The 11565-nt window shown below is 51.7% G+C and overlaps 1 protein-coding gene across 2 annotated transcripts; it reads left to right on the top strand.

The window, feature by feature from the left end:
- Positions 1–3997: 3997 nt before the first annotated feature.
- Positions 3998–11267, top strand: IRF1 (interferon regulatory factor 1). 2 transcript variants are annotated; one of them, XM_029941883.1, is made up of 10 exons: positions 3998–4260; positions 5332–5423; positions 6712–6811; positions 7638–7814; positions 7916–7965; positions 8074–8206; positions 8392–8514; positions 8920–8969; positions 9836–9971; positions 10286–11267. In XM_029941883.1, the coding sequence occupies exons 2-10, from the start codon at positions 5337–5339 to the stop codon at positions 10396–10398; spliced, it is 969 nt and encodes a 322-aa protein (XP_029797743.1). In that variant the 5' UTR covers positions 3998–4260; positions 5332–5336; the 3' UTR covers positions 10399–11267. The 2 variants fall into 2 exon arrangements, with proteins under 2 accessions (XP_029797743.1, XP_029797744.1); XM_029941884.1 differs by lacking the exon at positions 5332–5423.
- The last annotated feature ends 298 nt before the right edge of the window (positions 11268–11565 follow it).

Here is an 11565-nt window from a genome sequence, read left to right as displayed (position 1 = left end):
CAGAGAGAGGAAGAGAATCAATCCCAAGTAGGCTCTGAGAGCCCGATGAGGGGCTCTATCCCACAAACCATAGGATCACGACCTGAGCTGAAATCAAGAGTTAGTCCCTTCATAGACTGAGCTACCCAGGTGCCTCAGAGTATCTCTTTTTTACAGATGAGAAAACTGAGGCCCAGAGAGGGACGGTAACTTGCCTAGGGTCACACAACAAGTGGCAAAAGCACAGCAACCCAGGCTTCCAGAACCAAATCCTATATTCTTTCCACTGCCCTCTTGTTACTGCCAAGGGTAGGAGAACTGTGGAAGATAAGGCTGGAATAGGACTCTTGGGACCAGAGTGAGCAGCGAATTGAATGTGGGGCTGAAGAGTCTGGGCAAACTCAGAAGCTCCTGGTGGGTGTGAATGTTGGGAGATCAACAAAATTAGGTAGATCGTGGTAGTGCAGAGGCAACTAGAGGGGTAGGCCTGACAAGGGAGGGAGACCAAAGGGGAAGCTGTGGTAACAACAGTCTGGTCCTGGAATATGAAAACATGAAGATGCAGGGAAGGAAGACCCAGAGGACCAGCTGAGGCAAAGAGGGGAGGAAAATAGGGAAGACTTTACCTGGGAAGGAGCTGGAATCAAGAAGAGAGAAAGCTGCTGGGGGCAGAGTAGAAATGGGAGATCAAAAGTTCTGCTTGTGTATCTGTTAATCTGTGGTGGACTGAGTTGTAATGGAGTGTCCAGAAGATTGTGTTTGGAGGTCACTTGCCCAGAGGGGATGGCTGGAATACCAGAAGATGAGTATTGTGAGTCAGAGAAGAGAAAGGGGCTGGCCCTGAATTACTAAGGAAAACCTAGAGAAGGCTTTGTTTTGCTTAGCCTCATAGGGAATGTATGATACATTTTAGAATGGGTCTCAAAGAGCAGTTATAACAAAAATATGGGGTACTTAAACGGTCTATGATTTGTAGTATAGTACCCACAATCATGATAAGCAGATTCTTACAGGCTTCAAGATAAAATAATCCCTAGACTTTGGGGCGCCTGGGTGACTTAGTCAGTTAAGCGTCCAGTTTTGGCTCAGGTCATGATCTCACGGTTCATGGGTTCAAGCCCCCCGTGGGGCTCTGTGCTGATAGCTAGCTCAGGGCTTGGAGCCTGCTTCGGATTCTGTGCCTCCCTCTCTCTGACCCTCCAAGCCTGCTTTAGATTCTGTATCTCCCTCTCTCTCTGACCCTCCCCTCCTTGCATCGTCTCTGTCTCTCAAAAATAAATAAAAAACATTAAAAAAAAAAAAGAATCCCTAGACTTTAAAGTAAAAAAAAAGTCAAAGACCCCTTCAAAGATGTAAATTACAATTTCATCAGTAAATTTTAACATTGAGAAATTTCTTCTAAGCAAAAAGTTATTGACATGGGCAGAGATTTAGCTACACAGTATTGTTTGTATTAGGAAAATATGGAGGGGCACCTGTGTGGCTCAGTCAGTTGAGTGTCCAAATCTTTATTAAGGCTCAGGTCATGATTTTGTGACTGAGTACCACATCAGGCTCTTCGCTGACCATATAGAGCCTTCTTGGGGTTCTCTTTCTCTGTCTCTCTCAAAATAAATAGACTTAAAAATTTAAAATAAAAAGAAAATTTGGAAATAACCTAAATGTCCTCTATTAGGACATAAATTATTTATCCTTATTAGAAAATAATATATACCCAGAAATTATATTGCAGATGTATATTGCATGGCATGGAAAGATACGGGTCCACATACAGATGATTATCTATGAATTAAAGAATTAAAGTTCTTGTTTTATTATATTATTTAAAAAATTTTTAACACTTATTTATTTTTGAAATAACAGAAAGAGACAGTGTGATCAGGGGAGGGGCAGAGAGAGAGAGGGAGACACAGAATCCAAAGCAGGCTCCATCCAGGCTCTGAGCTGTCAGCACAGAGCCCAATGCGGGGCTCAAACCCACCAACCGTGAGATCATGACCTGAGCTGAAGTTGGATGCTTAACAGACTGAGCCACCCAGGCATCCCATAAAGTTCTTGTTTTAAAGCACTTTTTATAGTCTCCTAATGCCTTCACAGGGGTCATTTTGGTGAATTTCAGAGATGACATGAGATGCAAACTTCCTTTCCCTGATCTCATTTTGAATTTTCCAGTGACCATATCAGGTTCTTAGGGATAGGACAAGCATCCACTTATTGCACAGAGGACAGACTTCACAACTCAGGAGCCACTTGCTTTCTGCTCTCCTTCTCAGGTCCTGATCTCTGTAACAGGTTCCCACTCTATCTGTCACTTAAAGCACCCCAACCTTTCTCCCCCTTCCTTAGCTTCAGCACTTTACATTTTTCCACTTTGCTTATACCCAGCTAGTCTCATTCTTCAGAGTTCCTCCTGCCTCTTTGCTTCTCCTGGCTGCTTCACCTACCCATCTGGAAGATGGCTCTGACCCATTCTTATTGGTTTCATGGGAACCAAGCTTGGTGTTGGTCACAGCATGAGATTCTGGTGTACTAGAATTGGATTAACCCATCCATTTCCTCTGTAGCAGGGAGGCAGTAGAGTGATAGATGGGTGCAGTGCTCCATCAAGGTTTCTATTTATAGCTTGCACCACTGCAACTGGATGCTGCTGTGGAGGAAGAGCTGGGTGACAGTGACACAACCAGCCCTGCTGGGAGAAGCAATTTACTTCTGAGTCAGCAGCTTTGGGTAGGTGAAGGAAGGAGCCTGCTGGGCCAGAGTTCTGGATGGGAACACTCACTCAGCTCAGCCTCTAGGAGTACAGTGGGGCAAGGTCTACTTGAAAGCACAAGAGTTAAGAAGCTGCCCTTCCCAAAGGACTGGGACCTGGGCTGCCCAACTCTTTGGCCAGACCCATGGCCTTGGCCATCTCTAAGCAACCCCACCCCCACCCCACCGCATGCTGCCCAGAACCTCTCAAGGCCAAGCTGCAGTGCTACTACTAAGGAGCTACCATGTAAGGGCCATGAGAGGATGTGGAGGTGGCCAAAGGCAAGAGTGCTATGAGGACAAGGCTACCCAAGCCCTTCTCCAAGTTAGCAGTCCGAGTTTCTCTGAAACCCTTCTCCTTTCCCCTAAGGTCAGTTGTAGGGCAGTTCCCAGGATGTAGACTCAGAAGAGGGAGAGTGCCTCTCTGTCACAGTTAGGCTCTGGGTAGGGATCTGTAAATCATGCAGCATCTGCTGCCCAAGTGGGCATGGTGCTTTATAGACATCATTTCTCTGTAACTGTAAACCAGCAAAATAGGGTTTCTTGTTATTTTCTAGTTGAGGAGACTTAAGTTCCCAGCTGTGCCAACAGCAGCCATATTGGGATTTCCTCTCCTTAGGTGGCTGCAGGCAGCACCCCAGGCAGAGTAGGCTTTCCCTTGCTTCCCCAAGGCAGGTGAGTGACAAGGACGTGGGGCACCCCTCAAGAAGGCGTAGTATGAGGGCCGAAACCCTTCTTTAATTATCAGGCTTGAGGAGCCAGGCTAGTTTACGGGGATCCAATCCCAGTAAATCCACCCTAAAGAGGACGGCAGGTGCCCGGCAGACCTCCTCACCTGCGCTCAAAAGGTAGACGTCCCCAACCCCTGGGAAAGGGTGAGACGACCACAGGAGCGAGCACTCGGGAAGAACGCGGAGTGAGGGGAGTAACTGCGGGCCCGGAGCGTTCGGTTTTCCTGGACAGCTTTCTCCTGGGTGAACTGGGCGGGGGGGGGGGGGGGGGGGGGGGGGGGGGGGGGGGGGGGGGGGGGGGGGGGGGGGGGGGGGGGGGGGGGGGGGGGGGGGGGGGGGGGGGCGGGCCCGCGGTCGCCGCAGGGCGGCGGCGCCGGGCCTGAGGGGGTGGGGAGGAGCAGCCGCCCTGTACTTCCCCTTCGCCGCTAGCTCTACAACAGCCTGATTTCCCCGAAATGATGGGGCGGCCCTGGCCAATAAGCGCCCTCGCGGCTCTTTAGGAGGCGGGGCCGGGCCTGGGTTGGGGGAATCCCGCTAAGTGTTTAGATTTCTCGCCGGCGCCGCTGCCCCGGCAGAACGCGCCACTCCTTCGTCTAGGCAGGACGTGCGTCCAAGTCCGGCAGAGAAGAGGCCAGTGGGAGCAGTGCCAAGGCAAAGCTAGCCGAGCCCAACGGCCCCTCGACTCGGGCATCCTCTGCCTTCCCGCCTCTCCCCTCCGGAATTGCGCTCCTCGCGCCCGCACAGCTGCCCCAGCCGCACCGGGACCTTTGGGCGCCGCTGCTAGATCGTGCCCGCTGCAGAGGTGAGCCTGCCTTCGCTGCAGGGGGAACCTGTGGCGTCGAACAAAGGCGCGCGGTGCTCCAGGAAGTAGGGGCCGGTAACCCCAGGCGGGAGAGTCGCGGGCGCGCGGCGTTGCCTGGCCTCCGCGCGGGCTCGGGAGGGCGCTGGAGGAGCGGCGAGCGACAGCGCAGGGAGGGCGGGCCGCGGCGTGGACCGCCCACGAGCCGAGGTTGCCGGCGCCCGGCCGCTGTCGCAGATCTGTGTGCGCGGAGCAGCCGGGGCCTCTGGGTGGCACGGTAGTTTTGTCGCGCGCATCCACGAGCGCTGCTGAGGGCTCGAGTGTACGTCCGCGCGTGGGCATCTCGTGCTGACCGCGAGGGCTTCCGGCGGTCTCACGTCCGCTCCCGAGCCTCAGATTTCGGGCTGTATGTGCAGGTGTTGGGGGGCTGGGGCTTGCTGCCCTGGATGGCTGGCAGACCTGCTGGGCTACGGGAAGAGGCGCCACAGGTGTTCCTTCGGCTTGTTCTCGGGAGGAGGGGAGCCAGGCTGGGAGGGGCAGAGGCTTCCTGGCCTATGCACAGTGGCTGTTTGGGAGCGCGTAGAATAGATGGGGTGGGGGTCGGGGGGGGTGGGTTAGAGTGCAGGGTGAATGCTTGCTATTAGGGAAGGTGCACAGCTAGTGGCAGCAACTTTAGTAGGGAAATTTCTTGGCATCAACCAAAAGAAGTCTCTCCCTTCTCAAAGGATTTGAATTTGAGGAGGAAAGTCCTGGTATTAAGAGATCTTTGTATTTTGTCTGTTTTTCCTGCACATAAACCCTGAAACTATCACTTGCATGCCTGTCTTCTCCCAAGAGTGTTTAGAGGAATGTGAGGGAAGGGGCTGAAATGTTTTCGTCTAAGACGCTGAAAATATTTGGAGGGCACTTTTATTCCAGTGAAAGCTTCCTCCATGATTGTAGTACCTGGTACTTGGCTGAAGGCTGGGGAAAGTAACTGACCGACCTGGGGTGGGGATGGGGAGATCCGGGCAGGGTAGAGACTAGGGGCTGCTCAACAGACTCCAAACAGGAGCCTCTGTTTTCTCTTTACAGCCAACATGCCCATCACTCGGATGCGCATGAGACCCTGGCTAGAGATGCAGATTAATTCCAACCAAATCCCAGGTCTGATCTGGATTAATAAAGTGAGTGAAACTTTTTGGGTTTTTCTACTACTATTTTAATGCATGTTCTTGGGGGGACAAAAGCTTCAGAAGCACCTCAAAAAGGGAAGTGATGGGGAAGAGGCATATGTGTTTCCCAGTGGGTCCTGCATGTAGAGAGTATGCAAGGCCCAGCCTTGGGCCCCACTTGCTCACTTGTCGGACTTCTGCCTTCCTCCCTTCTTTGATATGGACATGACACCCACGTGAGGGCACTGATGGTTTCCAGCATCTGCAGAGCCATCTGGTCTTTTCTGAGAGACCCCTGTAAACACTCAGGATTCTGCAGGGTACCCATCAGACAGACAGGAGACAGACAACTGGGCACTGTTGGCAAGATGATGTTTGGTCCAGCCCGGGTCACAAGAATTAACTTTGCACCATTTGCCGGGGCCCAGAAAACCTCATGCTGGTGCACAAAGAACAACACAGACTCTGCAGACGTAGTAGTAATAATAGTAATAATGATGGCTCATGCTTATTGCACATTCCCTGTAAGGAAGCGTGACACCATGCTAATAATGTGACTTACATTGTGTTGTTTAATCCTCATGGTAGGCCTGTGAAGTAGATACTATTAATATCTCCATTTGTGGATGAGGAAACTGAGGCACTGAGAAGTAAATAATGAGATCACACAAAAAGTGATAAAGCTAAGATTTGAACCTGAGCAGTCTCACTCAAAAATCCATATTAGCCACCAGTAATGATAACAGTGAGACTTAGTCTTTATATTTGTTGCTGAGATTGCTCATTTCACAGAAGAGAAACCAGTGAGGGACCAAGAAGTACAGTGACAGTGCCAGGGTCACACACGTAGTTAGCATCCAAGTCTGGCCTAGGACTCCCTTAGGTGTATGGCCAGGACCCTCTAAGCAAGAGCTAGTGGTCCCAGGTGTCCCAAGCAGCTCCTGTCTAATTGATGGAGTTCTCACCTCCATGTTGGTGCTGGAAAGACAGAGAGCATCCTAAGGTGTTCTGTACAGGTCCCAGCACATCTGTAATGGGCAGACAGAGATCTCTGCTGAGCTGACATTGCCATAGCTCTTCAGAACCCAGAGCCCCTTTTGAGAGATCTAGAGTGGTAGAGTAGTCTGTTTAAGCCATTCTCAGGATGGGTCAACCCAAACCAGATGTCAGGGTGAAAAGGGGAAGTCAGCCTTTTCCCAGACGGGGGTTGGCGGGGGGTGGGGCTGGGCAGACTCATGCTAAAAGCCTGTGGCCTCTGAGCTGACACAGCCGTGTATTTGTGTGCTTGTGTGCCATTCAGGAGGAGATGATCTTCCAGATTCCATGGAAGCATGCTGCCAAGCATGGCTGGGACATCAACAAAGATGCCTGCCTGTTCCGAAGCTGGGCCATTCACACAGGTGTGTGTCCTGGTCTCCAGCCCTGGTGGGGGGCAGTGCGGTGGGGGGGCGGGCAGGAAGGAGACAAGGGGAGTCACTTCTCTTAACACAGAGGCTCTTCACTGGGGTCTCTGAATTCCCTGAGACGGCGTACAGAATTTGGGAGTGAGCAGGGGGCAGACTTGTATTTCTGGGGAAAAGGTTCGTCATTTCAGCAACTTCTTAAAGGAACTTGTGAAGCCAATATCTTAGAAACTGTGGTTTCATGGAGTTTGTGGCTGGATTAAAGTTCTCCTTCGCAAAAGTAGTTGTAAGCCTGGATGTTGAAAGAGACCCAGGCCTTCCATTTTCTGATGTTGACCAAGGTCCTGGCCAAAGACCTATATGGTTGGCAGCCTCCTTTCATCCTTGAGAGTTGGGGCTCTTGGTCCATTTCAGATCAGTCAGCACACCTAGCAGTAACTGTTCTTTGATGCCTACTCTTTGTCCACTCCTGTGTTTGGAAATATCGCATAAACCCTAGTCCCTACTCTCTGGCTGCTGACAGTCCAAGCAGAGAGACTGGTCCTGGTTAAGGACCAATATAGTACTTTTGGACATATGGGCCCTCTAGTGCTTCTGGCTTGGCCCTTTAGGAAGGCTTGTGGTATGTGTTTGAGCCAAGCCTGGGCATTTGAGAGGCTCCAGGGCCTGTAGAGGGTCACCCAACAATACCTATTTGGCCAATTTGGATCTCTGACAGCATGAGAGCCTAGGGTTACTCTTTCCTTCCTCCTTCCAGGCCAGGGGTCGGCTGAGGATCCCCACCTATGGCCCTGACAATCCTCTTCATTCTTCTGCTCACTAGGCCGATACAAAGCAGGGGAGAAGGAGCCGGATCCCAAAACATGGAAGGCTAACTTTCGCTGTGCCATGAACTCCCTGCCAGACATTGAGGAAGTGAAGGACCAGAGCAGGAACAAAGGCAGCTCAGCTGTGCGGGTGTACCGGATGCTCCCACCCCTCACCAAGAACCAGAGGAAAGGTATCCAAGGGCTTTGGGTCGTCAGAAAGCTCTTAGGGAGGAAGAAGGGCAACTGGGGCTGGTGTGCCTATACCAAGACTGACAGCCTATCTGCCTCACAGAGAGAAAGTCCAAGTCCAGCCGAGATGCTAAGACCAAGGCCAAGAGGAAGGTGAGTGTGGTCCTAAGCTGCTAGTCTTTGGTCACCTGGGAGTCAGGGTGGACAATGGAAGAAGTGGCCATAGCAAGCTTGGGCCTAAGCTCCTTTCTCCTGTTGCAGTCCTGTGGTGACTCCAGTCCTGATACCTTCTCCGATGGACTCAGCAGCTCCACCCTGCCCGATGACCATAGCAGCTACACAGCTCAGGGCTACATTGGGCAGGACTTAGAGGTGGAGCGGGCCCTTACTCCAGGTGAGGTGGGCCCAGTGTGGCAGGGGACCAAAGAGGTCATTGGGATGGCTCCTTCTCTTGGGTCTAGGATGTGTTATGCTTATGGATGGTGGCCTGTTGGGGCAGGCTGCAGGGTTGGGGATGCTGGATATCTTGCAAACTAAGAGAGCACACAGTTTTAACCTGTGGTTTCTGCTGTCCTTCAGCATTGTCACCGTGTACCGTTAGTAGTACTCTCCCTGAATGGCACATCCCAGTGGATATTGTGCCAGACAGCACCAGTGACCTGTACAACTTCCAAGTGTCGCCTATGCCCTCCACCTCTGAAGGTTTGTGCTTCTGGGGCTGCCTGCCTGACTGTTTGGGTCCTGGGAAGGGTGTCCCTGAGGGCAGGAAGTTGCTCTGAGTTGCTTGTGCTGTGCTGGAGAAAAGAGAGAAGGGGGACCAGGGGCTGCATTTTGGTCTAACATTTCTAGTTTTCTTGGCTCTTCTGCAGCCTAGTCTCTGAGGGTGAGGAAGGAAGCAAGGGGGTGGGAAGAGGTGTGGTTACAGGGCTTGGGAGGCTGAGTCATTAGGATAGTGTCCTGTTCTGGAATCTCCATGGCAGGCAGATGTCTGCAGGGAGGCCAGCTTGTGGGGACATGTGAAGGGGCAGGGGGATCTGGCAGTGCTGGAGCTGCAGGGGCAAGCCTGGCTGACTGCCCGCCAACCTCTCTGCTCTTCCCCATCCACAGCCACAACAGATGAGGACGAGGAAGGGAAATTAACTGACGACATCATGAAGGTAAGGCCCATTCCTCCCTGGGCACTCTTTGGAAGTGGCTGCTTCTAAGGAGAGAGAAAACCACTTAGAGTTCACAAATCGTAGGGTAGGCCGCTGCTACTGTGACCTGGCTGCCTGCATAGTCCTACAAGTGCCACGTGGAGGGCTGGGGACCATTGCCCTTGGCTGGTGGGAAAGACACTGTGGAAGTGAGGATGAGAGGGAGGCCTGGTTTTTGACAGGCTGTCCTGGGGCACACCTTAGGGCTACAGACAGCTCCGAGTCAGCTGCCCTCAGCACTGGTCTCTGGCCTGTGTCTTCCGCCCCAGCATGCCCCAGGCCTGCTGCCCTGTTAGGGAAATGCACATCAGGTTTTAATAATCAGCCTTTGGCATCTGTAATCGTGGGGTTTTTTTCCCTTTCTTTTTTAAAGCAAATTATTTAAGCAGGTTTTTTTCCTTGAGTTTTAAAAGTGAATATAAAAAGTTTTGCAGTAGTTGTACTCAGGCTCTTGTTTCATCAGCATAGACAACCTGAGACATAGCCTTCGCTCTTTATCTCTAGCTTTGCTGGACCTCTTTTCTTGACTCATTATGTTAATCATTGCGTTAAGCCACATTCTCAGTTGAGAATGTTGACTTACCAAGTTGAGAGGGAAAGTCTTAGAGATTCTGTGCCAGAGGGTAGATGTGGGAGTGTGAGTCCAGGGCAGACCCTCACCTCCCGGGCCCCTGTCCTGCCTGCATTCCATATCTGCATCCATCTGAGGATGTGAAAATGGCCAAGGGTCTGATCCTGGCATGGCAGCTCTGGCTCTCTGAAAGCAGGGCCACAGAATAAGTCTGCACTAGAAGTAAGCTGATGGCATTTTGCTTCTCTGTCACCAGCTCTTGGAACAGACGGGGTGGCAGCCGACAAACGTGGATGGCAAGGGGTACCTGCTCAATGAACCTGGGGTCCAGCCCACCTCTGTCTATGGAGATTTCAGCTGCAAGGAGGAGCCAGAAGTTGACCGCCCTGGGGGTAAGAAGTCCCTGGATCCATAAGATTTCTCAGAGAAGGGAGAACTGTGCAGAGGTTGGGAAAGGGCTGGAGGGCTGGGCCAGGGAGCAGCAGAGGCAGAGCACCTTTCTTAAACTCTTCTTGGTACAGACAGTTTGTAAGTTGGCTGTTGCTCCCATGCATTCAGTTTGCTTAAAGATAAGAGGAGGCAGTTGCTGTTGGTGGACAGGAGAGGCTGCTGTGTCTCAGCCTATGGGGACAGGGCTGGGGGGTTGGGAGGAGAACCCACCTGCACTCACCCCCCATCCTCATACAACTTTCTTCACATCTTCTAGGGTATATTGGGCTGATAACTTCAGATCTGAAGAACATGGACGCCAGCTGGCTGGACAGCCTGTTGCTCCCAGTCAGGCAGCCCTCCATCCAGGCCATTCCTTGTGCACCGTAGCTGGGCCCCAGTCCCCTCCTACTCCCCTAAGCAAGCAGGACCTGTCATCATGGTAGCTGTGATGTAAAGAAACAGGACTCCTGTGGGTTCCTTGACACGGCAAAGTATGACCCCATTGTTGAGCAGGGATGGGGCTTCCCTCCTTGGGACATTAGCTTCTTGGGGTCTGGCAGGCCAGGGTCTGGACTCATCTTGTGGGATAAAGCTGGCCCTGCCTCCTGGGAAGATGGGGTTCTGAGATTGATGTGTCAAGGTGGAGGTCTCAGATAGGAGTCAGCCTCCAGCTTTTCCCTCTAAGCCCAGCTGCCTGGAGAGGGTCTTGCTGTCACTGAGGTGGCCAGAGGGAACGGACCAATGACCTCAGAAAAGCATAGCACCAACCCCAGGGCTGGCTCTGCACTAAGAGACAATTGCACTAAGTGAATCCTATTCCCAAAGAACCCCTTCCCTTCCCAGCTGAGCCCTGGGGACTGTTCCAAAGCCAGTGAAATGTGAAGGACAATGGGGCCCTGCAGGATAGCGCTCCCTCAGCCTCAGAGGAGCTCCACCCTGCTCGGGCTGAGGGGCTGGGGAAAAAAATGGCACTTTTTCTTGTGGGTCTTGCCACGTTTTGATCAGAGGTGTACACTAATGTTTCCCCCAAGCTCTCAGCCTTTGCATTTATTTATATAGTGCCTTGCCCTGCGCCCACCTGCCCCCCCAGGTGGGCCCCAGCAGCCCTCAGCAGGCCCTGGGAGGGAAGTGTGAGTGTCTTGGTATGATTTTTAAAATTGGAAATGGCATCTAACCACTAAGTCATGTGTGACCACATATGTACATATATGTAAATATGTACATTTGTCTTTTTATAAAAAGTTCATTGTTTATAAGGGGTGTGGTCTTTTATTTAGAGTTAAATTGCAGATCGTTTTACTTTTTGTAGAGACATTGTGATGGACTCATTCTTGGCATCCTGCCTAAACTTGACTTAGGGGTGAGCAGTGACATACACCATGGTACGCAAAATCCTTTCAGTTATGTTCACAGAGAAGATGACAAGAAGAGGGGACTGTTGTGACACAGGGACATGCTCACATAAATACATACTTGCCCTTGGCTTTATAGCTGGGCTGTGAATTGAATTGGGGCTCCAAGGCCTGGGGAGTGTTAGTTTTGAGTTCTGAGTAA

This window comes from Suricata suricatta, chromosome 6 (assembly GCF_006229205.1).
Source record: "Suricata suricatta isolate VVHF042 chromosome 6, meerkat_22Aug2017_6uvM2_HiC, whole genome shotgun sequence".
NCBI classification, from domain to species: domain Eukaryota; kingdom Metazoa; phylum Chordata; class Mammalia; order Carnivora; family Herpestidae; genus Suricata; species Suricata suricatta.
This window is presented reverse-complemented; position numbering and strand designations above follow the sequence as displayed.